Genomic DNA, 25981 nt, shown 5'->3' on the forward strand with positions numbered 1-25981 from the left:
TTCCAACTTGGAAAACATGTTTATTCACTTTCACCAGTGCAGTTGAATGACAACAAAACAAAAAAAATGTAAATCAACAGAAACAGAGAAACATGGAGTAGCCACTGCATTACAGAAGTCAGTCAGCAACAAACTAAACTATTTTCAGAGCAAAGGAGATTTTGGTCTGAGCACTTTGGCGCGTCAGAGGTTTTGTGCATGCTCATGTTGTTATCCGACAGGGAACGGAGATGCTTGCTGTGTGTTGTGTGGCCAGCTGTTGATGATCCACTGCCACCTGCTGGTTAGGAGGCAGCTGTACAGCAGCTGGATCAGGAATACATGTAAATACATCTTCAAGGCCGGACTCTAGTGTCTGGTATTTTGTCTCAAGCCTGACCTAAAATTCTAACAGTAGCATATTCTTATTCTGCTTTTCTCTCAATGTCAGCTACTACCTGCTGGTAAGTCAAGAAAAAACAACGTTTTCTCTGTCAGTTTGTTTATGTTGGAGTGGCGTATAGCCCCGAGTTCAAACATACAAATGTTATACAATGTTTAATTTATCCTCCATTGAACTTGCATTTTGTCTAAATGTAACAAATCAAGAGTTCACTTTTATCCAAGAGCAGTAATATCTATAAAAAGTCAAATATAATATGTCAGAACACAAAGTAAGAAACAAATCGAATCACCAACTTAAAGGAACTTTGGAAAATCCAGAAACAACTACTTGACATATTCTTGAAGTGTGTGTGTGTGAGGAAGCGATATCTTCATTACGCTGTATATACTGTAAATGTCCGGTCAGTTCAGCAGATATGAGCACATAAACACCGTGTACAGGTCTGGTGTGGAGACGCAATCATACACAGTTTGTGTACGCTGTGTGTGTGTGTGTGTGTGTGTGTGTGTGCCTGTGGGATGCTTAGGAGTCGTCTCCGTTGGCGCTATCTCCGTCGTCTTCTCCTTCCTCGTGCTCCTCATCGTCATCCTCTCTCCCTCTGCTCTTCATCTGCACAGGCGGCGAGAAACAACACTTTATTCATCTCGTGAGCTCTTCGCTCTCGCCCCGGTTTCCTTCCCTCCCTCCTCCTCCTCCTCCTCCTCACCTCATCGTCATCCTCCAGCAGATCTCCCTCGTCGTCCGAGTCGATCATGCCCCGTTTCAGGCCGTCACATTTCTTGCTGGAGGTGGAGGAGTGGAGGGGGGACACCTCACCTGGTTCTGGTTTGCAGCCCTTCATATCTGGGTAAATTGGGGGGAAAAAAATGTGATAAATAAAAGCAAGGAAACTCTGCACTAGACGAAACATCCACATCTTTGTCTTTCACGCTGGTATGAACTTTATTGTCATCAGCCCACCTGACTTCTTGCTGTGGTCCTTCTCCATGCGCTCCAGGCTCTCCAGCAGGTAGTCCACCTTGTGTTTGATCTGCGTGAGCTCTCTCTTGATGGTCTGCAGGTCGTCCGCCTTCACTGTGCGGGGGAGGGGAGAAGCAGTAGAGAAGTCATTACGGCGCTGACGCGGCGGAGCGGCTTCACGGGCAACGGCGGACGGAAACAAAGAAGCGCGGCACGTACTGGTGCGGGAGGTCCTTTGGCTCGTCTTGGAGGACGAGGAGAAGCTGGTTTTGGTTCGTCGGCTCCCTCCTCCGCTCACACTGACCCTCGGGCGCTTCGAGGGGATGATGGCGCGGGACAGAGGGGGAGGGGGGGGAGGCACGCGGGACTGGTAGGAGTACATCCTGACATACAAAACAAAGTTGATTTTTTAAGATTATTGTTACAAAAAGCAATTTAACTTGAACTTCAAACAGGACATTACTGAACAAACCCTGAGGTTGAACCAAACTATAAATTAAGGGGCTACAGATCCTCCACTTTGGACAAAAAGGACTTCAGCAACAACAGACAAACAGGATCAATTATCCTTAAACAGTACACAGAACTTACCTATCATAGTAGTCTCTCTGGAAGTCATAGTCCAATTCAACAGAGGAACTGTGGAGAGAGCAGAGACGGAACATTAACCACAGCACTTATCTGAGACGTGAAGTAATACGCTCTGACTTTGTGCGGTCAGGGGTTCCTGGATTTGCTGTACACACACACACACACACACACACACACACACACACACACACACACACACACACACACACACACACACACACACACACACCTGTACATGTCTCCCGCGGAGCGCTTCACTGTCTTCGACCGGTGAGGTTTCGGCTCGCCTGCCAGGTTGATGTCTGCGGGAGCAAAAACACAAGAGTCAAGGAGGAGGAGGAGCTACGCGTCGCCAGCAGTTTGGTAGAAAAGAACCACGCTAGGAACCCGAGGTGTGACATTACAATTAACACATTTCCATCGCGCCTTCCCCTTCACCTGGTGGTGTTTTATTTTGAAGGACTAACGCATGCTTTAATCTTAACCAGCTGGTATTTGCAAAAATAGTTTGTCTTTAGTGATATGAGAGATGTATTGATGTTGTTAAATATCGCTTGTGTAAAATCATAGGCCTTCCCTACAGCAGACATTTTGAAAAAGCACAGGTGTTACCAATCACACTAACGATGGCTCTGTTCCATTTCTAGTGATCCAGAGAGACCGACAGTGAGGCAGCATGCACCAAACCAGGAGCCTGGAATCAAACCTGTGCTTTCTTTTGTTTACCACAAGTCAAAATGTCTGCTGTGAAAAAAAGGAAACATCAGCCTTCCAGTGTTGCTTCTAAATCCCTGGTTTTATAGACTAGAGGGCAGCACAGCGGCTCAGCTGTCCGTGTCATGAAACGGAAAGAATAAAGGTTTGAATTTGAAGGTGGAACTGACTGTAAAGTGTGACGGATGCGACTCTTGAGAGTGAATACGTGTTCATGTGTTTGTGCCCTGCCACAGATTCATGTTCGTGGGGGGTTTTCTTGTGCATGCTGGGACGGGCTCCGGTTTTTCTTTATAGAAATGTGAAAATAAATGGTAGGTTTGGTAAGAAAATATCAGTGCTCTTTTTCTGACTTTGTACCCCCCTCCTCTACCTCTCCTCTACCTCACCTAGCACCTGTCCCACGATCATGCGGCCGTCCTCGCTGACCACGGCGTTGCGGGCGTTCCTCTCGTTGGCGTACTGCACGAAGGCGTAGCCCTTGTGGACGGAGCAGCCCACGATCTTGCCGTACTTGGCGAAGATGGCCTCCACGTCGCCCTTCGTCACCAGCAGGGTGTTGAGGTTGCCGATGAAGACGCGGGAGTTGAGGGAGCGCGGGTCAGTCTTGTTGGTCACGTTACTGCTGGCCATCGGGCTGACCGTCAAGACAGGGGGGGAGGGGGAGGGGGGGAGAGAAAAAAGGAAAGGTAGCAGATGTGAGATTTGGTTTTCGTATTTTCCTGCACTACAACTTGTAGATTATCGCTGCACCGCGGTCAACGTGAGTGTTGAAGCTCTTTAATAACGGCGCTTTTAACGCACTGCTTAAGCTTTGAGCACGTGTCCAATAAAGACAAAAACTGGCTTTAAGTGGGTGAAAGACTGCAGCGGTTAAATATATATTACATATATTAGATTTATTAGTCTAAAAAACGTCCATCACAAACTTTGCAGAGCTTAATTACCTGTCTATATCAAGTCACCAATTAATATACCGATCATTTCAGCACTCATGACACATTATATGCTCTTTTAGTAACACATGGAACCCACATGTACCAGTCTTTATATTAACAACAGAAAAAGCATTGCAGTCTTTGGTAAACAGGACATTTCAAGGTGCTATTTCCTAGCTCAGTACAGTACAGGTGGGTTACTTGTATACATCTCACGCACACTATGGACGTGTGTTTGCACGTTCACAGAGGGTCAAGAAGCAGCCAGCACTCACTCCATCGTGTCTGTACTCGGGTCGATGGAGGTCTGCCTGCCTGTCTGAGTCTGTTGGAGAGAAGAGGGTTGTCGAGGAACTATGAGAGACTGGGAGACATCTACTAAAAAAAAAAAAAAAAAAGGTTTTCTTGTTTTTGGCAAACCCAAGAAGTGCTTAAAAAGAGAAGAGGGCTGGTAGATTATTTTTTCAAATGGAGACAGCCATAAAAAGAAAAAACCTGTGGGATAAATGGTTGTTATGACAAAACAGGATGTATTTTTCAAACGGGCAACTTCCTTGTTCTGCAGATTGCGTCTCCCTGCAGTAAAAACACCACCGCTCTGAAGCTCATAATAATGCATTTTATTTGTGTAGCGCTTTAAAAAAAAGATTGATTTTAATCCTGATTAAACACGGATGATGTGAGATTTGTGCCACTTAAAAAAAATCTATATTTATAGCTTTAAGTTAACACTACCAGACCAATATTTAATAATGTCAAATACGACAGAGCTGCAGCCTTCGTCAGCGTGTTTACATGGACAGGCTTGTATGATGTTTATATATATATATATATCAGCGTAAACACCAGACCGTGGGGGAGCACAGAGGAGACCGTGTTTCCTCCAGAGCCAAAGTTTAATGACCCCTTGACTTTCTTTTACTGAGTTCTAGTGAGGTTCTACTGGAGGACAGACTAGACACATGAATCTCCCTGCGTGGCCTTTATTCATCAATATCAATCATTGTATTCAAGGTCCAGGTCCTTCCTCCGGATGACTTTTTGATTAATTGACTTTGTTCAATAAAGCTACGACGACATGAAAGATTGCCATCGAACATCCTCAGAATTTAAACATTTCCTCACTGCAAGGTGTGTATTTTGCCCCCCCCCTCTTCACTCCATTTTGTTGACGGAAGGAGACATTTATTGGGAGAATTTTATGTTTATATTTGAAACAAGATCACAGCTTGATAACCTCAATAAACAGAGTATAAGCTTCACAGAGGTGGTGTTTATTGCAGCGCCATCATGTTGGATAGCATTTCATTGTAAACTCCTTTCACTCCAACATTAAATATCTTAACTACTGCCTTCAAATGTGTACAGTGGCTCCTCGTGTTTAAGAGTCCATTCATAGCACATAGCACGATATTTACATTTATGACGGCAATAACTCAGCCTCATCTGGGCTTCATTGTGTGAGCGGAGACTTCCACTGGAAATCTTTACTGTCATTTATGTGAATGTTGGTGCTTTGACTGTGAGAGACGTTGCGACTGCAGCGCCGAGACAAGACGACAGGTAGCGGCTTGTAAACACGTGCATGGAGTGGTGTGCATGTGCTTTATAGGTTTAGAATAAAGGAAATGACGAGTAGGAACGTGATCTTAACTTTTAGGAAGGTGTTTGAAAGCTCAGTGTCCCTGATGATCGTGAGAAATGCAACCTCCAAAACTGAGTATTTAAGAAAAAGATCCTTAAATCAGATACAATCATTACAGGAGAGGTTAGTACTTCATGGTATTCAGTAGGCATGCTTATTTGAATGGGTTCAAACTTACTTTCGGTGATAATGGTGACATTATTGTTATTATCAAGAGCAGGTATCTGTTTTTCTGTGTGGGGGTAATAGACCAGATTTGACTCCATCAAATGACATGCACTCAAAAGACAAAACAAAAACACAATTACAAAGCAAAGGCAGCAGTTATTTTAGCCTTTGTCAGCGGCAGTACTTAATCCTTAAGGCCTTGGTGGACGGAGTCGAGGGAGTGTTATTCAGCATTAGCTACGGGTCTCTCATAATCAACATTATGCATTGGGTTATCATCAACTGGGAACATGTGGGAGAAGCTCATGTAAGGGCCGCTAGTGTCAACATGGAGCAGCTGATCTTCTATTTCACAGCACAAAAAAACCCACTACATGCCATTTTGCTCTAGGAAATCCAAAAGGGGGGAAATGGGCGGAGTCACAGAGGGGTGGAAATAAAAGTGGATTAAAAAAAAAAAAAAAAAAAAAAAATGCAAAATTTGAGGTGAAAAATAAACAAAAAAAAAAAAAAGTTGAGACCAACTTACGATTTGCCGCCGTTCAAAAAAGTGGCTTCAAAAACTAAACAGGGGGGAAACAAAAACGGAATATTAGAAAAGAGGCCATTGTAAAAAATGAGCTATTATTTCCACAAATATGGAGGAAAAATAAGTATTAAAAAAAAAAGAAAAGCCAAATAATAATTCCCTCAATGACACATCACGCTTAAGAATAAATAAACCCAATTAACTCAAAATCACACTGATCTACTCTCATTTAAATTTAAAAAGACAATTCACACCTTTATCCTCAGTTATGTCATTATGGACAGAATATGAACATTTTGCAGAAATATGATTTAGAGTTGAATTTCTTTTCTTTCAATTATTGAAAAACGAGTAATTATCCAACGAATAACTAATTAATGTGTATCACAATTGCATCATACTATTCTAATAGTATAGGATTCTTTCTTCTTCTAACCAAACCAGTAATAATCTAGTCTAGCAGGTGAACACCAACTCTATCTGGGTCAGAGCATCGTTTGTCCCAAGAAACTCAGAAGATCATGCAAAATAAATAGTGAATGGATTCAAAAAAAGTAGATAAAAAAAAAAAAAATCTACTAAATGACTGTTTACCTACAATAACAACCTGCTTATATCTGCTCAGACTTCTACAGATAAGTCACTTATAACTGCCCTCCTTGTAGGGGCCACAGAGCACAGGACCCCTGGAGGGCCTCACGCTCAAGGACGCTTCCAGAGGACACATTTGGGGCCAATAGGGGGGGGGGGGTAAAACTGGGATCCTGCAGTTTTTTTCAGAGGGGGGGAGGGGGCATCAACAACTGCAAGTCTACCCTGATTCCCCCACAATAAGCCTCATATATGTAAACAACTGCTCCGCCATGAAGCCATAACGTGATAGCTCGAGAGCAGAGGGATTTAAAGGTGCAGGCCCCTCTGGAGGCCTCGCGCCACAGCTCAGTACAAACTGCAGAATGAATGAGGCTTTCTAAATCTGCACGTTAACTTTAAAAACATGATAGCAGAATTACCAAAAAAAAAAAATGCACCAAAATCTGTCACACCAATGCTACACAGCAGTGCCAGGTGTTAGTGTTCCTTTAAAGAAAAACAAAGACGCCCCACTCTCATTGAGAGGAAGAAAAAAACAAAACACATCTTGCCTGAAGAAATTACATCACTCCTGAAAGATTTGCTGCAGAAAACACACCAAAAATCACAAAGGAAACGTCTTAGGAGTCAATTTTAAACGACTGCACATCACGTTACAGGTGGAGGCAAAACACGAGACGAGATATAAAAAAAAACCTCCAGAAAAAAGGGCGACCAGAAAAGACTGGAACCATCTTCCATCTTTCTTTTTCCTCGAAAATACGACCACAAATCAGATAAACAACGAGGTCAACACAGCAGCCACGAGAGGAAAAAAATGGCAGTTCTTTCTTAAATGTTTCATTCGAAAAACCAAAAAAAAAAAAAAAAAAAAAAGATCTTGTTGCGGAAGCTTACTTCACACTAGTTTCTGCGCAGCTCAATATGCAAACACAAAATGTACGCCAACCTAAATAAAGCTCAACACAGTCTCAGGAATACCAGGGAAAAAAATGCATTAAAAATGAAAACCAAAAAAAAAAAAGTCCCAAAGAGGTTTCAAAGTCGAAAAAAATATATAAAAATAAAAATATAGGGGGGAAAAAATCTCTCGGTTAAAAATACTCACCAGGAGCTTAACACTAAAAATGAGTAAAAGTCAACGCTGTTTTTACTTGAGTAGGTAAAGATCCCGTTAACGGCTCTGCAGGCTTGATTGTATCACCTTGAAACAGTTGGACACGAAATGGCGTCGTCTCTAAGCACGCACAACAGAAGGAGAGTGACGCCCACCGCTGCGTCACGGCTCCTGATTGGATACTCGAAGCCGCCCCTGTGTGGCTGTACTCCTCACGGAGTGGCAGATGCGCTTGTCAGTCCGGCTCACGGATGACGACACACGCCAGGCTATTGTACACCATTGGTTTGAATAACACTCTTATGATACGTCAGTTTAAGCTCTGCCCACAGCTACGTCAGGCCCTCGCGCTACACTAGTTTACCATTATTTCTCAGATCTAAAAAGTTGATATCTGATATATCTATAATGCTTTATTATTTTTGCAACATAGAGTGTATGTTTTTACACACATAAGGATGACAGAGAGCAAGATGTCACGGGACACGGGATAGAATGTAATGTAGCAATTTAATACAAAGTAACACATTTTATTAATAGAATGTAACAATGCAGAATACAAGTTAATGTACATAAGGAAGTGAAAGACAGCTAGTCTAAAACAGATTTTTGGTTCCACCATAGCTTTTAGGCTATATTTTGGCAAAATGTATATGTATATATATATATGCAAAATATATATATATATACATACATGCATATATACACAACATGTATATATATGAGATTAATAAAAACTGAATGGCATGTGGAATTTCATGTACCTCTCCATTTGCTTTTGTGCTGCAAAAAAACATAATTTTTAACAAAAAATGTCATAAATAAGAATAAACATTATTTTCAGCTTTTGAAAGTACATCAGCAGGGTCACCATTTCATTCTCCGTGAGATTGGACCTGAGGAATAAATAACTAAATAAATAAGGGTTCAGTAGGACACATTGTGAATAAAGAGAGAAAGAAGACGAGTGTGTATATATAGAGCACCTTGGATGTCAGCCATCCTCCTGCGAGCTCGAGGCAGAGTGACGTCCAGTCTCAAGGTGGACTCTTGAGTTCTCAGCACTTCCTCCAGCCTGCACTGCTCCTCGTCCTCCTGGTGGATCAACAGACGGCGGATCAACAAAACCAGTTGAGCATTTCTTTTCCAGAAGGTTGCTTCACTTTCAAAAGCATCTGAGATTTAAAAAAATGAAACCTGTGTTGGAGTTTGTTGACGTTTCCTCCTGCCTACGGGCGTGTTCGGGCTTTCTGCTCCCCTCCTCTGTCGCTCCCTCTCCCTCTGCAGGAGGACGGCCTGCCGTGTGGTCCTGTACTCCAGAGAAAAGTCGCTGATGGTTTTGCAGAAGTCCTCCGCTTTGGTGTCCCTCACCATAGCTCGGGAGTAGCCTAGGAATAAGAGGAAAGAGTGGAACCTGGAGGAGGAAATAGAAAGTTTTCGTCCAGAAGTTAAGAAGGACAACCTTTGGCCTCAAGCTCAAACATTGTAGAGGAACAGATGACACAAAGCAACTTAAAGCACCACATCAAGCAGGAGTTTGCACTAAAAACGTCAACAAAATCGGTGCACACCTGTTGATGACCCGGCGATGGACGGCTCTCAGGACCTTCAGCCTCTCCTCGCACTCTTTTAAAATCCGCGGCAGCCGGTGACGGAGCGAGTCCTCCGCGGCCGGGGCCTCATCTCCTCCTCCTCTCCTCTTCTCCACCTTCCCTCCTTTCCTCTTCTCCTCTGCCTTGTCCAAAATCTTAAGCTGCTCCCATGATGCTTTGCACTGGGCCTCCAGCTGGGTGAAGTTGGACTGGACTAGGGAGTAGTCGAACTGCAGAGAAGAGAAAGAGACGGGACGTTTTCTGCATTTTGAATTGGATCCACATCGGGAATCATGGTTCCTTTTTTTTCCTTCTTACTCAAATGCACACTCAAAAACAAACCTTGCCAGCTTTAGTGACGGCAGTGATGTCGGAGTGGAGGTCAGTGGACTGCGGGTAGAGCTGCAGCAGCAGCACGCAGACGTGGAGCAGCAGCGGCTGGCGAGTGTGTGTATCCCTCACCTGGGACAGCTTCCCCAGGTAACTCAGCTCAAAACCCTGGGCCTGGGAATAATACAATCGAGTAGAATTTAGTTGAAAAAAACCAAAAACAAATTAATTAAAGATGGAGAATGAAGATTGGGATGACTCACCTTGCATCCGTTGAGAAAGTTGCCAATCGCCAACACCGTCGCTAGAATGCATCTGAAGGTCTGGCTGGCTGCGAGCTGCTCCATGGCCAACTTCAGATGGAAGAGAGGCTCAGCGATTTCCTGTCGTGAGGAGGACAATGTGGTGATTCATGCACAGAGTGAGCCATCACACCCATGTGTTATTTTTAGTCTGGTGACACGGTTCGGTGGATGGAAGTCATCACGGTACTGCAGGTTTCTACAGGATCGTGACGGTGGACGTGTTGATGACGTAGCTTGTGTGGGTGGCATCATGGTAGTCCCGCTCACGCTAACTACCTTGATCCAGTTTTTATTTCTCATGCAAGTGTAGCAGTTTGCCAGAAGTCGATTGAATCACTTTTGCATCATTTACACCAGTGTTTCCCAAACTTTTTTAAATGACAAACCACCGCGACCCAGTTCACGATAGGCCTTCTCTACAAATCGCGAGAAGAGCGAATTTGTGTGTAAATGAACGTTGCAAACTATTTTTACAGCCATTTTTGCATCGCCTTATATCATCTTGAATACATAAAACAGTCATTTTTAAGAGCTTTCAGTTTAATAAAAACACAACGTTGTTGTTTGCGTGCGTTATTGAGACCATATACACACGTTAAATACTTAGTATTCTCAATGTTATACAAGTAGGCCACACTTATCAGAACAATACGAACATTCAGGCTCCCTCATGTGGCTCAAACGTGTACTGCAGATATAAATGTTAAATAACTAAAAGACTATTTGCGACCCAAATAAAAACTTCTACGACCCACCTGTGGGTCCTGACCAAGTGTTTGGCAATGTAAAGGGTTGCAAAGCAGACTATCCATCTTTATGAAAATGCTGTTGATTAATTCATTAGTCTCCATCACACATGCCACTTTCACTTACCCTCTCTAAGGAGTCGTAGTCCAGAGCGAAGGCCCACAGCTGAAGCCTGAAGTTCAGATGTGGGATTTCCCCCAAAGTGAGCAGGCAGAGCTCGGCGGGGGCCAGAGGGGAGTGGGGGTTCTGGGCCTTGGCCTCCTTGATCAGACGCAGTTCCTCTTCGGTTGGGATTAGGGCTTTGAGCCGCTGTTTTAGAAGGGAATGTGGGAAGAGATGAACTGTTCAGTAGCTGTGTCTGTCCTTATGTGCATCCTGCTCAGGTTTCATTTCGGTGAGGGCAACAAATTGCGTATCCAACAAAAAGACAAACTTTAAAGGTTAAGCAAATGCCGAAGCTCAAATTCTCACGAGCTCTGCTGTACCTGAACGTCCTCTCTGTCCAGCACACTGCTGTCCATGCTGTAGATAGCCGGGGGGAGGAGGCGAGGAGGGGGCAAGCTGCTCAGGGCGATGGTGACGATGTTGCTCCTCTTCATCCCCAACACTGAGACCGACGGCTGCTTCTGTAGCGGGATAAAGAGAAGGATATGAGACAGTTTAGTCAAGATACTGAACTGTGAGTACTTCTGTGAACGCATTTAGGGTTACATTTGTCCTACTGAAGAAGTATTTGACAATTGTAAAATGTTCATAAAATGATGATTTGAAGCTCTGTAATGCACCATAACAGATCAATCGGTACAAAAATGCCATCTGGATGGGGCTAGACAGAAATGTTTGATGAATATTGCAGAAATGTTGCATCACACGCTCCAATACCTGACTTTTTTTTCCAGCTTCCATAAAAACATTTTCTCATAATTTCCCCAAAGATCACATTGCCTACGTTGCTTACAGTTCCTCCATAAATCTGTTGCTGCAAAAACACATCGGTTAGCACAATCTCGCTAACGAGCTATCGGTCTCACCTGCCTCCCAGAAGCCACGTTAAAACTGCTGCTATTTCCCTTAGACTCAAACAGGTGCCCCAGACGGTTTGTGTCCAAATGGACAGGCTCAAGTCCGGCCCAAATCGTCCGAGCCCCGAAGCGCGTCATTCGGGGAAGGGGAGCCAAACTCTGCAGCTCCCTCCAGTGGAGCCTCAAGGTGCGGCCTTTGATGGTCGCGCCCTTGTGCGAGGCCGAGGGCAAAGGCGGGGCGAGCGGAGGAGGTGGGGGCGGAGGAGGTGGGGGAGGAAGAGGAGGGGGTCCCGGAGGGGCTCGGGGACACACCGATAATTCGCCGGTCGAGCTGGCTCCCTCGTCCTCTTCACCGTCTTCCTCGTCCCAGAGGTCTGAGAAATCCAAAGTGTCGAGGCAGAGACGGGCAGCTGGTTTCAGGAACGACTGGTCGAAATCCCAAGTTTGGGGGTCATCCCTGGTTTGGTCCGACTCCTTCATTGGTCGGTCAGAGCGAAAGTTCTGTTGGTGTTCAGCTGCATTGCCCTGACAAACCAGGTTATAATTTCTGTTTTGTGCTCGAGGAAAAAGCATGCCCCTTCCTCACATTAGATAAGAACAAGGCCTGTTTTTGGATCCGATCACACTGAGGGCATATTTGCTCTCGTCCTTATGTTCCTGAACTTGATCCTTTCCTTGTCTCAGACACAGTGGATGCACGTGGACGCTCAGCCTCACTTGTCGACCACGGAGGCGCATAACTCGCGCGACCAAATCACAATCTTCGAACCGCCTGCGGGTTGTCCTCCCCAGCACCGTAGCCTGCAATTGCCTCGGGCGCAGCGTTTGTTCTTCAAGTCTAGAATGACGAGTCTGATGCTCTGATCCAAAAGTCCACGGTGACCTCGGTCAAAGGGAAAGAATTCATATGACTTTTGGACGGTTCGTTCTGGTCCTGCATCCAACTCTGATGGGAAAATTCAAGGAACACCTTCATGTGGCGCCTCCAGAAAATCCAAGTGAAGCTTCTGCAGCTATGCCTTGACTTTCATCTCTCTGATTCTCTTTCTGTAAATGACAGCGAGTGAGAGTTTTGGAGAGCAAAGAAAAGAGAGAGCGAGAGAGAGAGAGAGGTGCATTTGTCCGTTGGTGCATCGCTCTTGGCTTATTTGAGTTGCACCCTTTCCCTTAATTTCCTTATCGAGCCTGCATCTCCTGTTTGTGTTGCTACTTGTGTATACACAAACGTCTCTATCTGCCTCTTAAGATCTGGTACTTCCCTCCTCCTCTGCCTCCCCCCCTTCTCCCGCATAAAAGAGCACGACTGACCAAATCTCGCCATGCGTCCTTTTTTCTATGACCTGCACCCTTGATAATGACACATCGAAGCTGCCTTGATGAGACAAGCGGCACATTTTCGGTGTGTTTGCACGCACACGTGGTACTAAATAGATCATTATGCAGCGGACGGAGTGATTAGGGACAGCAGTGCATGAGGACCAGCATGGGCAACCTTTTTAAAAAAGGAAGAAATATTTACATGCAGTTCAGCAATTGCAAAAACATCCCAGCCTGGATGAAATAAAAGCGTCTGCAGTCCCAGATACAGTATACAGTAGGTTCACAGGGGTCATTTGCATGGTCGACATGCAGCCGTAATGAGGAATCCCTCCCTCAGACCATTAGGTCGGCCCTAATTACACTTTATCTCGTTCAGTGGCCCTGCTGTCTGGAGGCGGGAACGGGGCTCCTGGGACATTTAGGCCAGTCTGAGCTCTGTTTGGAAAAGCTCTTTTTAGTATTTATTTATCGACAGTGATTTCAAGCCCTTTCAAGGATTTAGAAAGTAAATCTTTTTTTGCATCTCATTTCTGGAGGTTTTTGTTTGTTTGTACTTCTTGCCAATGATAATCAATATGTGTTCAACTGGATTTGATGATCCACTATGACATCATCTCAACTCTCTTAGCCGGACAGTATTTCGGTGTTGATGTAGCGAAGCTACTGAAACGGACAGATTTCCCACGGGGACAGACATTTCCGGGTGACTCGCCTGGGACTGTGTGTGTGTGTGTGTGTGTGTGTGTATACAAACATGTGCTTCTCTTTTCATGTTCCTCTCTCTGAATGTAGTTCAACTCTCGCAGCGTCTTTACAGCACACGATAAAGATCAGGGCAAAAACGACACGTAATCACACCCAGTTTGCTTTGAGAACGTTTACGTCTTCTAGGTTGTGAGTGTCGGGGACCACAGCTCGGATTTGGAGCTGGGACTCATATTTATAAATTCTATTAAATAAAAAGGGATAGTTTGTCACTGGCCTGGGCTGTTTTGTGAGATGGAGGTGGATTAGATTACCTTTTATGTGTGCAAATATGGATGATGACTTGATTTCATCATGATGAGCCAACAAGTTTCCGATATATTACAAAAGATGAGCGGAGCTGTGCGCAATAATTCAATTTAAACACACACACACCTTTGAACGTGCAGCATAAACCTCATTTTCCTGAAAGACAGTTACAATGCCGGTGTACCACACCGCTCTGCACCACACATGTATTGCAACAATGCAGTGGCGGTTGTGAGCAGTGAAGGTGTGATCATAGGCTCCCTCCTTTGGACCTGATGATTGGCGGGTTCACAAAACCACTTTCAGATCATGATCCAGGAGGGAGAACCCTGCCAGAGATAGGAGGAGACCAAACAAACGAGCTTTTCTGAAAGTATGCAAGGCCGGATTACCAATTATAAGCAGAATGTTGTGAATAAACACAACTAAAACAAAGTAGGCTATTAACGTAATACAAATCTTAAAAGGACCCCACTGGTACGATATTGAGGGTATGATTTTTTACAATGTTTTATTGCTGTTTGCCTATAGGGCAAGTTTATATCCAACTGATTACCCAAAGTGCATTTATGCTCTTAATATATGGATATGAATGTGTGAGAATAAAGCACTGTATTTGTGCTTCGATTTTGTTTTGAAGCCATAGAACACATGGTGGTGTCACTGCCTGAATAAAGCCATATATATAGACAAACGGTATACAGTATATTCAAGCCCACACGTGTTGTTTGACTTTCTTAAATACTGCCTTTTATTTCGAAAGTCCCAAACGGAAGTCCCCGCCGCATTCCGCGCGCTCCCGCGATTGCTCTGGGTACATTCGGCATCCCGGTGGGCGCGCGCCACACCGGACCTCAGCCGCCTGTCATCGCTCGAGCTGACATCACCCACACACACACACACACATACGGGAGGATTTGCCACAATGTCAAACATTCGCAGGCAGCGCGAGCTCCCGGCTTCCCCGCGCCACAATGAGAAGCGTCGCCGCGTTCTGCTGCTCATCCTCTAAATACAGAAGTCCATTCACTTCTTTATGGCTTTATTCCAATGTTCCTGCACAGGATGCGCATGAGGTAAAAAACGGGTTACTCTGTTCTATTTCATCATTGCTTAGAAATAAGTTATTTTTCTGTGTACATTTACAATTGTATGTGTTTGAATATCATCAGAAAATATTGACAGCATCTTTCTTCCCCCCCCCCCCCCCCCCTCTCGCGTCTTTATCTGAAAAGTTGTCCGGCTCTAACATTGACTGTCGTAGGCTATTACGTAACGGGAGTGCGGACAGATGTTCCAGTGAGGTTGCTTGCGTAAAGACGGCATCATCTGTACACCACTGGAGCACCCGATACAAAAAAAGAAAATCTAATTTCTATAATTAAAAAAAAAATATATATATAGGAATATTAGCCTATATTATCAATGAAAAACATAAACATATATAGATAATAAATTAGAATAACATAGACATTTGCATCATATAAAAAAAACAAAGTAATATTATTAGATCATCATGACATGGTTGCACAGATAATATTGAATATTATCGCCTTTACTATCACAATTTCAACTCAGCCTCTTGAAACCTGCCGTTACTGAGCTGTTCATGCGCTGCAGCAGGTCTACGTGAGTGTGTGAGCCGGGTCGGAGGCCATGCTGCGGACGGAATCTGACCCCCACGGCCTCTTCTCCTCCGGAGAGACGTCCGACAATGACTGTGAGGTGAGTTCATTCATTTACACCCGTTACATATGATATACAAGCAGCTTCATCACATTGTTGTGGCCTGCAATTGACACAAAGTTACATTTCTACCTTAAGTATAATCAGATGATGATACAATATGTTGGACATCAACATCTGGCGGACGGACAGCATACCGTCATGTATTTTGATTATTGCTCTGATGTTCTGAATCACGTGGATTCATCAGCCGTCATCACTCAGACGTCAATGGCGGTGCCAGTCAACTCCTCCACGTTTGAGCAGTTTGAAATGCGAGTAGGTGGAAAAGGTTGAAAGCCAGAAACCGTATCGCTGAGCCGCTGAAAGGAATGTCCACGCTCTTTCTACATTATATCAAACTTGTGCCCGTCCACCTTTTGTTAATATGCAGTTGTGTATCCTCTCTGTCTTTGTCTCAGATGGGGGCGAGTTGTGGAGAGGTGGATGTAGTGTGTCTGTGCGAGGCCGGTCCCTGTACACTTTATTCTGAAGCACACACGCCCACGCCGGTGAGTGCTCAGGCTCGCCACTTAAAGAGTCCGTGGCTGCCGCTCAGTGATGTTTCTTCATCTGTAATCGTGCTCTAAATACACACCTTTCACCTCTACCCATCATCTGCTGCTGTCTGTGTGGGCTTCACAGTATGTTTTAAAGGTACTACTGTCCATGATGTGGTCAGATTGCTACTGTTCTTTCAATCATTATCTCCTTTGTTCTCTGCTCTCAGGACACACTGCTGTGTGAGCACTGTGGGAAAAACAGGGTAATGATGACCAGGTACTCTGAGGGATACGGCACAGAGGTAATGTGTGGCCTGCTGTGTGTCTCCGACAACATCACGTTCCCACACGACAAAACTGCATTCTAAATAGGTTTCGTGGGAAATGTACTTTCTTGTGGATTATGTTTGCTTTCACGTATTAGTAGTGATTTTTGTTGCCTAAACATAAACAAGTAGTATTTTTTTGTCAAACCATGATGTTTTTTTTAAATTAAACCTAACTACTTTGGTTGCCTTAACCCAACAAAGCAGTTTTGTAGATTTTGTAGATTTGATATTTATGTTGCCTTTTTTTTTTAGCAGGCAGCTGTTTTGTATACGTTTGTCCGCTTCAAGGTTTCAGCATGTGAGGAAAACCGAGAGAGATATTTGGAAACTGAGAGGAATGACATCATTTATGTTCCAAACAAACTAACTTTAGAAGACACAATATTGTTCATGGAAGCCATATTATTAGCCCCGTTTAAAAAAAAAAATGTATTTAAAGGAATAGTGCAACATTTTGGGACGTACTCTGCTTCAAGAGTAAGATGAGAAGATCAATAACACTCTTTTAATACACAATAAACAATAAACAAAGGAGATATGATTAGTGAGCTTTAGAGGTGCCGGTAGGTAGATTTTGTTAAACCTTCTGACACAGCCAAGCTATAGCTGTTACCCTTTGGTTCAAGTCTTTATGCTAAGCTAAGCTCACCGTCTTCTAGTTACAGCCAAAAAAGACTAAAGGGCATATTTGCCAAAATGCCAACTATTTCTTTAAATGGTCTAAATTATGAGGGTAAAATGAATGCTTAATATAGGGCCCTCAGATGTTTCCATGGACATAAAATGTAGAGTTCATAGTACAACTTTTAGGTAACAAACTCCGATAATATATGTATAATGTAGAGTTTTAGACTTACCAAAGTTATACTTTTTTAAATAATTTATTTTTAGGAATATAAACTAAATAAAGGAATACAATTAATTTAGGCAGAACATCCCAAATGTTAAGTGTAATCGAAACACAAAGCATTCGTTGAACTTTGACGAAATAAAATAAGGCTGTATTTCTAAAATTGTATTTTTTTTATGGACACAGTACTATCAAAGTAAAATCAGTAGGAAGCAACCAGCAGATTAGGTGTCTGAGCTTATTAGTCATGTGTAGAGGTGTCCGCTGATTCACACATAATAATAATGGTGATAATAAAGAGTGACGCACGACGACACGCACGCAGATAAATGCCAAGTGTCGCTGCGTTTGGTTTACAAATAGTGGCGGTCGGTGATGATTCACTTGGGGCTCATCTGTGTTTCATCCAAGGACTACAAAATAAAAGCCTCATACAACAATGTGGGGGTTGTAGGCCTATTTATAAAAGGCTTTCAAATCTTTCTCGAAAACAACGTCACAACTACGAGCATATTATTTTTGTCTGTTTTCCCCACGTTTTTGTATTTGATTCAATATCTAATGTGTTTCATTCCTCTGCAGGAGGAGTGCGTATTGTCTGACCCTCAGGGGGAGAGTGATGCAGACGCTGATATAGAGGACACAGATTGCAGGTTCGCTGTGCACCAAAACACTCACGTACACACGAGCATAACTCGCACGCAGCACTGTTTCCTCTGACCTTGTGCCTTCAACCCGATTGGTTCAGACTCCAGGAGCCATCAGGTTCTCTCCAGCGAATCAGCTCACGGAGACGCAAGCGACCGCAGGTCGCGCGCCAAGACACCACCGAGAGCGAGGACGACGGCGGGCGAAGCCACAGGTCGCACCGCTGGAACCTCAGGCTCAGTCCTGACAGAGCGCACAGCAGGACCATACTGGAGGTAGAAAACACTTAGTCTCAGTGCACAGAGCTGCGGTGTGACATAGTTTATTTACTGGCTTAGCTGCTGTTTAGAATTGGGTTGAGATAAACCAAACTTGCAGGGCGTCAGCTGGACTGGAGATAAACTGCAGCTAAACCGGAAGAAACTGAATTTCTATCAGTATATACTTCTTCAAATGTACATTATTTCGTCAAACATATTGTCCGTACCACACTGACCCCCACCTCTTGTTCTTTGTCCTCCAGGAGAGCGTATCACAGGTCAGGCCACTGGTCATCTGCCGGCCAAACGCGGAGAGGCCGGTGGAGCTTCCCCGAGGCTCCAAACGTCTGACGTCTTTGTGGCCGTCTTCCCTCTCTCTCCCTCTCGCCCTCCTCCTCCTGCTGCCTCTCTCCCTCTCCCTCGTCATCGTTATCGTGTCTCTCCTTCGACCGTGGGCCAGCGCTTGACGCGACACTTCCGCTTCAAGAGGATAGTTTCATTACAAAAAAGCTCCACCCACTCCCACAGTGCAGTGGGTGGCACAGCAATGTAAACAGAAATGATGGTGCTTTACAGAGGATAGTAAGTTAGATATGCTTTAGTAGACGTAACCATCCATATTTATTTATTTTTCCTCCCAGAATACACAGATTTTAAACTTTATTATATCCAGAGAGGCACAGGTTCAAATACATTCACTCTCTGCACATCCAGAATCTGTTCACGACGGGAAAAAACGACATAAACTCAGCCCTTGCTATTGCCTCATGAAATCTCACCTTCCGTCTCGCTTTCTCACCCCCTCGTTTGTAAAAATAGACCTGGACTCGTCTCACTCCTTATTCTAATAAGCCACAGGAGTGAGACGCGGGGGGAGAAGGTTCCAGGGCTTCACGGGTACATTCAAAACGTAATAAGATAAAATAAAAACAGGCTCAGTGGGAACAAGACGATGCTGCTGAACTATGCAAAGAAGAAGTCTCCTATTTCTTTGGCACTGTCGTCACCTTTTTGGCCCCGTCCCTTTTCTCTTTGGAGGACAGGGAGTTAGTTTTAAAATAGAGCATGAACCAATTGACAAAGCAATAGCAGAAGAGATCTGATACAGCTCATGATCTGGCAGTACATCAGTTGGTTTAATGAGTAGATTACATGTATACTTTTACTTGTTGCAGACATATTTACAAAAAAGATGGATACTTCTTCCTCTTCTTCTTCTTGGACTCGTGTGTGTTTTCAGTCAAATATACCGACCTCACAATAAAATGAGCTTTTAATTATGTTTAAGCAATTCAAACAGTCTTACAGTTGTTTACTATTATATTGAATAATGATATTTATGTTTTATCTATAGTTATGAATTATTATTTAAGAAGAAAATTGAGCTTGACAATCAGTCACGCTACTCATTCCAAGCTGAAATAGTTGGAATAAAAGCCGTGGCGTTCTCTGTATTGTATGTTTTGTTGTTTTTGTATGTTTTTGAAAGTTGTGATTTTTTTCTTTTCCACAGTTTCTTGCATCCTTGTAGAAAAATGTTCATTCCCAATTAAGATCAGGTTGTACTTATCAGTATGAGTCAATCCGATTCATGTTCAGCAACTTTTTTTCTTCTTCTATCTTTCAGCCTGTTGCCGGTCTTAAATGTATCTCCATGTGTGTGTGTTCACTTTTGTGTTTCATGGAGTCATAGAGGTTCAATAAAACTAGATTGTATTTTGACAAGAAACAGCTTCCTTGTTGTAAATATCAGCAGTTTGTACAGGATTATTTCTTAGTCTCTGCTGGTTGCCTGCCTCATAACACCACAAATTGTTGTTACACTGAAACACAAAAAAAATGCCATGATGACGCACACATAGACTACCAAGATGAACAAAATACCAGCCACAGTGTTTCCAGTGTTTATGCTAAGCTAAGCTAACCAGCTGCAGCTTCATGCTACCAGTACAAATGTGGACGTTCTCCGGCTTTCATTTCAAAGTAAAAAAGTTGATAGAGGTTTAAAATAAGAAACAGTGACAGCTTTGATAAGTGAAGACAAATTCTTCACCTGCTGCTATTAAGAAGAAGATTATAAAGAGGAATCGGCCTCTTCTTGTCCCAGCAGTGTGTGCTGCTCTTGAAGAAGACGGCCCGAGGAGGACGGTCCCATAACAAGGTTATGTGTGTGTCGCTATGGTAACAATCAGGACTTTTCATAAGTAGATCGTGAGCTGCTGCCCAGAGCGAAGCACTCACTGTGGGCGATAATGTGCACACCACAACATCTGCAGTGTTACAAACACGTTTAGGTTGTTAATGGAAGTCTGCTGTCCTCCAGAGCACACCATGGTTTTTTTTTTTACATGGCACTTCAGAATGTCTCAAAATCTCAAATGTGCAGCTTAAGTCCTCAATTTATTTAAATACATTCAACTTCTCCTTTTTGCGTAGGGTTGAATAATAACCTGACTCACTTGACTGCTTGTTAAACCTCTGCGCGCATGTGTGTGTGTGTGTGCCTCATATGTGAAAAGACCAGAGTCATTGCGTCCTCAGGTAGGAGTGTGTTGCCCACCAGTTTCATTTTCCAACTCACCCACTCACAGTGCTTCAACTTCAAAGCATCTCAATAAAAAAAACTCACCCTGTGTCGATACAATTGAAGAGCTGTTATTTCAGAGCATTTAGAGGCCCGAGGTTAAAGACAAGATCTTTAAATTTGGGAACATGGACTTGTGCGGTTCCTTAATGCTGGGCCACCTAAAGTGTAGGTTGCAGACCTCTGAATTGTATCTTAGATGTATTCACCCATTACAGCTGTTTCCATCAGTTGGAGAATAAAGAATGGAAACATTAGCTACATTCATGAAAAACCGCAACAGAAAAATGTTAAATTGTCAACTTAGTGGCTCCTAGTCAAATGAAATTGACTCGCTACTGATTGGTTGAGGCTAATATGACCCTGTTAAAGAGCAAAAGAGGTTTGAAATGCGGACGACTCAGAAAATGCTTGCTAGTTGTCACTAGTTTGAAAACTAGGCAGTAGTTAATGGTGCAATACAGGATTCTAACATAACAGCAAACAACTATTTGCAATGCCTCTTTCTTTAATAAAAACGTAGGAAGGACTTAACAAACAAACTGTTGTGAATTTGAAGATCTGATGCAACCCAATGCCATTCTAAAAGTGTGGTACAATACAAGGAGAGAGGATATTTATGAGGATCCATTGCCAGCTATTGCACTTGTGAGCCGTGCGACTATATTTCAAGTCAAGGTGACAGTGTGACCCAGCTGCTTGCTTTCCCTGTCAGCACAAAGGGCAACAGGTGTAAATGGAGTCGTTTTGTTCTCCTTCTTCCCCTGACTTCTCTCTATCCTTGACCCAGATTCCACTGGTGTTGGATGTGGAGGAGCAATGTGATCCCACTGGTGACCCTCGGAGCATGTATTACTAATCTCAGGGACATATGGTCCAGAATTAAGATGCCAAGACCCCAAAGACCACAGACAGTTTGGTTCGGACGGGAAGAAATCCAGCTGCCTCTAGGTCTAGATCATTCCCTCTTTTATCACTTGCTTGGTCAAATCTTTACAGTATAACTTCAGAACTGATCACTACAGGAATAGGCTGCAAAGTGGAAACAATAAAAAGCAATAGAATAGACTGCATGGCCTGTAAATGTACTGTGCATGATACATTATTCAAAAAGTACAAATTGAGGAACCAAAGGTGGAATAAAACAACGTGGTGTGACACATAACATTACATTATAGTGCATAAACCAGTCAAACTTTTGTCAGGTCTCAGACATGGCATCCCAAAAAGTCAAGAATTTACATTACATCGTGACATAGTACTCTGAATATAGCAACTTCTTTGGTTATAAGAGGATTCATGGGTTCACATGCCGCGCTCAACCATGCAACACATGCAGGAGGAGGGAGAGGCAGGAGAGGAACAAACACACAACAGAGCTGGTGTCTGCAGACGGGCGAAGAGGTGAAGGAGTTTGCAACAATAACAGCAGCATCCAAAGTGCGGATCACTACGGCACGTACAGGAGTTTCTCAGTGCATTGTTCCTCATAAACCGTTCAAGAAGTAAGTGATCTGCAATCTTTTGGCTTCGAGAGGTGTGAATGTTTTGAGGGATTTCAAGGATCAGCTCAAATCAGAGTGATACTGGACAGTATGGCAGTAGAAGCTAATTAATGCCTCCAGGGCTTGGATGAGTGGAGAAGAGAGAGGCTGAGGAAGAGGAGATGGAGGGAGAGGTTGAGTCTGTGGGTTAGAGTAAAGGCGAGCGAAGAAGAAGAAGAAGAAGAAGAAGAAGAAGAAGAAGAAGAAGAAGAAGAAGAAGAAGAAGAAGAAGAAGAAGAAGAAGAAGAAGAAGAAGAAGAAGAAGAAGAAGAAGAAGAAGCGGCAGGGGCTGCGGGCTGTGAGGAAGAAGAAGTGTGTGAAGGCAAGGAAGGGGAACAAAATGAAGTAGGTGAGAAGGCAGAAGAACAGGTGGTAGAGCAGCAAGAAAAAGAAGGGTTTGAGAGGGTGGTGAAAAAAGTAGAGGAGCTTGAGGAAGCCGGGGTAGAGGGAGAGGATAAGGTGGCAGCAATCAGGGAAGAGGAGCAGGTCGAGGAGGAAGAGGAGCAAATTGGGCAATATCACCCTGCAGAGCAATCAAGAAAACACATGAGAAGAACTGAGGATGAGAACATTCAGCAAACCCAAGGAAGTGCGAGGCGAGAGCGCAGAACAGTCAATGAAGAAGAACACTTGCCTGATTCAGTGGAATCCGATAATGCAGATTCTGAGTTGACGGGATCAGAGGATGGATTAAACAACTTTGATAGAGTAAAAACTGAAGTGAGTGCTGTTGAGAAACAATATAAGGATCCCGTGGAACTGGAAGAACCTGATGAAAAGTCACGGAGGAATGAAAATAGCATCCCAGGAACGTGGACTTCTAAGGAAAGAAAAGAAGCTGAAGATGACTATGAGAAGTTGAGCGATGAGAAAAAAGCCATTGTAGAATCTCGGACAACTCAAGAAGAAGGGTCTCAAATTGATCGCAATGAGCTTCAAAGGGAAGAGGAAGAGTTTACAGATGATGAGGAAGCAGACCATTCGACGGACGAAGAAGCAGATGGCAATGACGAAGACACAGTAAAGATTTACTGCAACGATGATTATCGCACAGACGTATTCCGCACCTTGACAGAGTTCAGGGACTCCTCCCTTCTCACTGACCTTACTTTGAGCACAAAGGATGGGAAGAGTTTCCACGTACACTCCCTTGTCCTTGCTGCTGTCAGCCTCCGTATCCGAGAAAGACTCCGTAGAAGTAGTGTAGATAATGAGAGAGTTAATGAGAGAAAAGATGCAAGTGTTGGAGTCCACAGGTGGACAGTGTCTCTGGGTCCAGAGGTGGATCAGGTTGGATTGAAGGCAGTTGTGGATTTCGCCTACACTGGACTCATATCATGTTTGAACCAGACCACGTGGCACCAGATTAAGGCTGCGGCTCAAACGCTGGGCGCCCTTAGGGTGCTGGATCTCTGCAAAGAGGAAGAGGAAAAGTACACAAAAACTGGAGGGCAGGGGAAAGACGACAAGATCTCGGCTGCAGAACAAATGAAGATCAGTCTTCAGTCCATCAAACAGTTGAGGATGGAAAGAGTGGGCTGTGATGTCATTCTGGAAGCTCTCGGAGGATCGCTTCATGGTGAGTAGAACAACGATGACGTACGCAAGTGTGCACACTCAGCTTGTCAAGCTATGCAAGGGCATTAACCATCCAACCAAAGATCACCAATGCAACCAAACCAGTTTGACTTTCCATATCTGTGTGCTTTTAGTGAGTTTAAAACACGAACAGAACTCGTCTGTGTTTTTTATCCACGCCAACCACTTTACGTAAGTTACTACCAACCGAGGAGGCACTCGGCTGATAGTCACTGGTCAACACGGTCACACGTTAAACTGAAACACCTGTTGCTCTGAAACGCTTGAAATCCTGAAGGAATTCTGTAAAATTTGAGTCAGCTGTTGATCGATTCTGACAGCCGAACATGCAACAACCAGACGTTTTGACTCTGCTAACAGTTGTAATTAAATGTTTAAGGCGTGCTAACTCATCTGTATGGTTAATGCAAAATGCCAATTCCATTGCCAACACATTTTTCATGACATTGGCTGTACTCATTATCATCCTCCCTTCAGTCCACAGAGTCATCCTGGCTGTGTGCAGCGACTACTTCCGCGGCATGTTCACCTCGGGGATGAAGGAGTCCCATCAGCCTTTTGTGACCCTTCCCTTCCTTTTGGCATCAGAGCTGGAGGCTCTGATTGACTGCTCCTACAGCGTGAGTATCCCCATCAGCTGGAGGTGTGTCTTCGAGATCACCAGCATCGCTCTCCAGCTCCAGTACCAGCCTGCCCTCTCCTTGTGCCTCAACTTTCTGCATCAAGAAATAAATCCTCACTCCTGTCTGGATGTGGCATCTTTTGCGGAGGCCTACGAGATGGTGCAGCTTCTTGAAGTCGCAGATGATTTTGTTCAGCGGCAATTCCAAAAAGTGGCTCGTTTCTCAAAGTTCAAGGACCTGCCAGTCAAAAAGCTCTTGAAGTACTTAAATAGTCGCTCGCTCTGTGTTCCATCTGAGCTTGTTGTGTTCAAAGCAGTGGCAGCATGGATCCAAGCAAAACCCCGAAAAAGGTTGAAGTTCGCTAAAGAACTAATGAAAACCATCCACTTTCCCCTGATGACGTCCGAGGAATTCAAAGAGGTCCAATCGCTGAATATGTGGTCCGATCGCAGCCTGGCGGACCTCTATGAAACAGTTTTTGAGGATTACTGCTCGAATGAGAGTCACTGCCGGATCTATCTCCCGAAAGAGAGTCTGGTCTTGATTGGAGGCGACCAGATCTCTGAAGACCTGGGTAGTCGCAGCATCAGCAGAGAACTCTGGTTTGTGAATTCCCTGAGGAACCATATAGGGATAAAAAAGGCCATGGAGTGGAGAAAGTTGGGAGAGATGCCAGAGCCAGCGAGGTACAGTCATGAGGTGGCTGTCCTCAAAGGACAACTATACGTGTTTGGAGGGAAGAAGTACTACGGCATCGGCGACACCCTGAGTTCTAGTTACAGGTGAGAGAGGTGATGATTACAGTTTTAAAGTCATGTCTCAATTACTCATATTTGTCCCATTTGAACATATTGTTAGGTATGACCCCCTTCAAAACAGCTGGGAGAGGCTTGCCGAAATGCAGGAAAAGAGATGCTCTTTCTCTGTGGCGGTGCTGGATGGACAGATATATGCCATCGGTGGACATCGTGACCCTGAATATATTGAGAGTGTGGAACGATACTGCCCCACTGGAAACTCCTGGAGGTACGTTGGAAGGGATATTGATTTTTCAAAATAAAGGGCATTTGCTATATGCATCAAGTGTGTAGTCTTGCTAAATATCCCTGACAACCATTTACCAAGGTAGCTTGTACGACACATCTGCATGTTGTGTAGGCAGTGATTCGCTGAGCAGCCATTATGAATTGCTTGCTAAACACTTTACAAACCTAAACATAAAACCAGATGCAGTTGCAAAATTGAGTCTACTGACTCCTGTTGAGAATTTCAACATCAAGTGATTGGAAATGCGGATATCAGATTATACTTAATGCTAAGTAAATAAGTTACAGAACCCTAGCCT

General features: G+C 43.9%; 3 protein-coding genes across 25 annotated transcripts in view; 1 reads left to right on the plus strand and 2 right to left on the minus strand.

The window, feature by feature from the left end:
• On the minus strand, positions 1 to 7757 carry LOC142950853 (heterogeneous nuclear ribonucleoprotein C). 23 transcript variants are annotated; one of them, XM_076092502.1, is made up of 11 exons: positions 7679 to 7705; positions 5412 to 5465; positions 5243 to 5304; positions 3864 to 3913; positions 3040 to 3287; positions 2166 to 2238; positions 1937 to 1984; positions 1565 to 1728; positions 1346 to 1459; positions 1092 to 1228; positions 1 to 1018 (listed from the first exon to the last, which is right to left on the minus strand). In XM_076092502.1, exons 4-11 carry the CDS (start codon positions 3866 to 3868, stop codon positions 908 to 910), a joined length of 900 nt encoding a protein of 299 aa, XP_075948617.1. In that variant the 5' UTR covers positions 3869 to 3913; positions 5243 to 5304; positions 5412 to 5465; positions 7679 to 7705; the 3' UTR covers positions 1 to 907. The 23 variants fall into 23 exon arrangements, with proteins under 23 accessions (XP_075948617.1, XP_075948607.1, XP_075948606.1 ...); XM_076092492.1 differs by lacking the exon at positions 5243 to 5304 and having other exon boundaries at positions 3040 to 3272; positions 7679 to 7757; XM_076092491.1 differs by lacking the exon at positions 5243 to 5304 and having other exon boundaries at positions 3040 to 3275; positions 7679 to 7757.
• LOC142950850 (FH1/FH2 domain-containing protein 1) overlaps positions 5931 to 25981 on the minus strand; it is a 22202-nt gene continuing 2151 nt past the window's right edge. Inside the window, exons 3-10 of the mRNA XM_076092474.1 lie at positions 11101 to 11241; positions 10742 to 10924; positions 9827 to 9946; positions 9576 to 9737; positions 9213 to 9463; positions 8839 to 9055; positions 7633 to 8736; positions 5931 to 5964 (exon numbers count right to left, since the gene is read on the minus strand). Coding sequence (XP_075948589.1) covers positions 8569 to 8736; positions 8839 to 9055; positions 9213 to 9463; positions 9576 to 9737; positions 9827 to 9946; positions 10742 to 10924; positions 11101 to 11214 — 1215 coding nt within the window. The 5' untranslated portion in view covers positions 11215 to 11241 and the 3' untranslated portion in view covers positions 5931 to 5964; positions 7633 to 8568. The remainder of the gene's footprint in view (positions 5965 to 7632; positions 8737 to 8838; positions 9056 to 9212; positions 9464 to 9575; positions 9738 to 9826; positions 9947 to 10741; positions 10925 to 11100; positions 11242 to 25981) is intronic.
• The window catches only part of LOC142950627 (kelch-like protein 33), a 5187-nt gene continuing 1385 nt past the window's right edge, over positions 22180 to 25981 (plus strand). The window contains 5 exon segments of the mRNA XM_076092190.1: positions 22180 to 22219; positions 22222 to 22329; positions 22764 to 23993; positions 24491 to 25418; positions 25495 to 25662. Coding sequence (XP_075948305.1) covers positions 22180 to 22219; positions 22222 to 22329; positions 22764 to 23993; positions 24491 to 25418; positions 25495 to 25662 — 2474 coding nt within the window.

The sequence above is a fragment of the Anarhichas minor genome, unplaced genomic scaffold, assembly GCF_050575085.1.
Source record: "Anarhichas minor isolate MPS153535 unplaced genomic scaffold, ASM5057508v1 ptg000016l, whole genome shotgun sequence".
Taxonomy (NCBI): Eukaryota; Metazoa; Chordata; class Actinopteri; order Perciformes; family Anarhichadidae; genus Anarhichas; species Anarhichas minor.

Coding starts and splice junctions, on each gene's coding strand:
- LOC142950853 (XM_076092480.1), bottom strand. CDS start 5,499: ATGGAGTCAAATCTGGTCTATTACCCCCACACAGAAAAACAGATACCT. Junction 3,914..5,242: donor TTTCAAACACCTTCCTAAAA/GTTAAGATCACG, acceptor TCTCTCCAACAG/ACTCAGACAGGCAGGCAGAC. Junction 1,019..1,091: donor TGCTGGAGGATGACGATGAG/GTGAGGAGGAGG, acceptor AGATGAATAAAG/TGTTGTTTCTCGCCGCCTGT.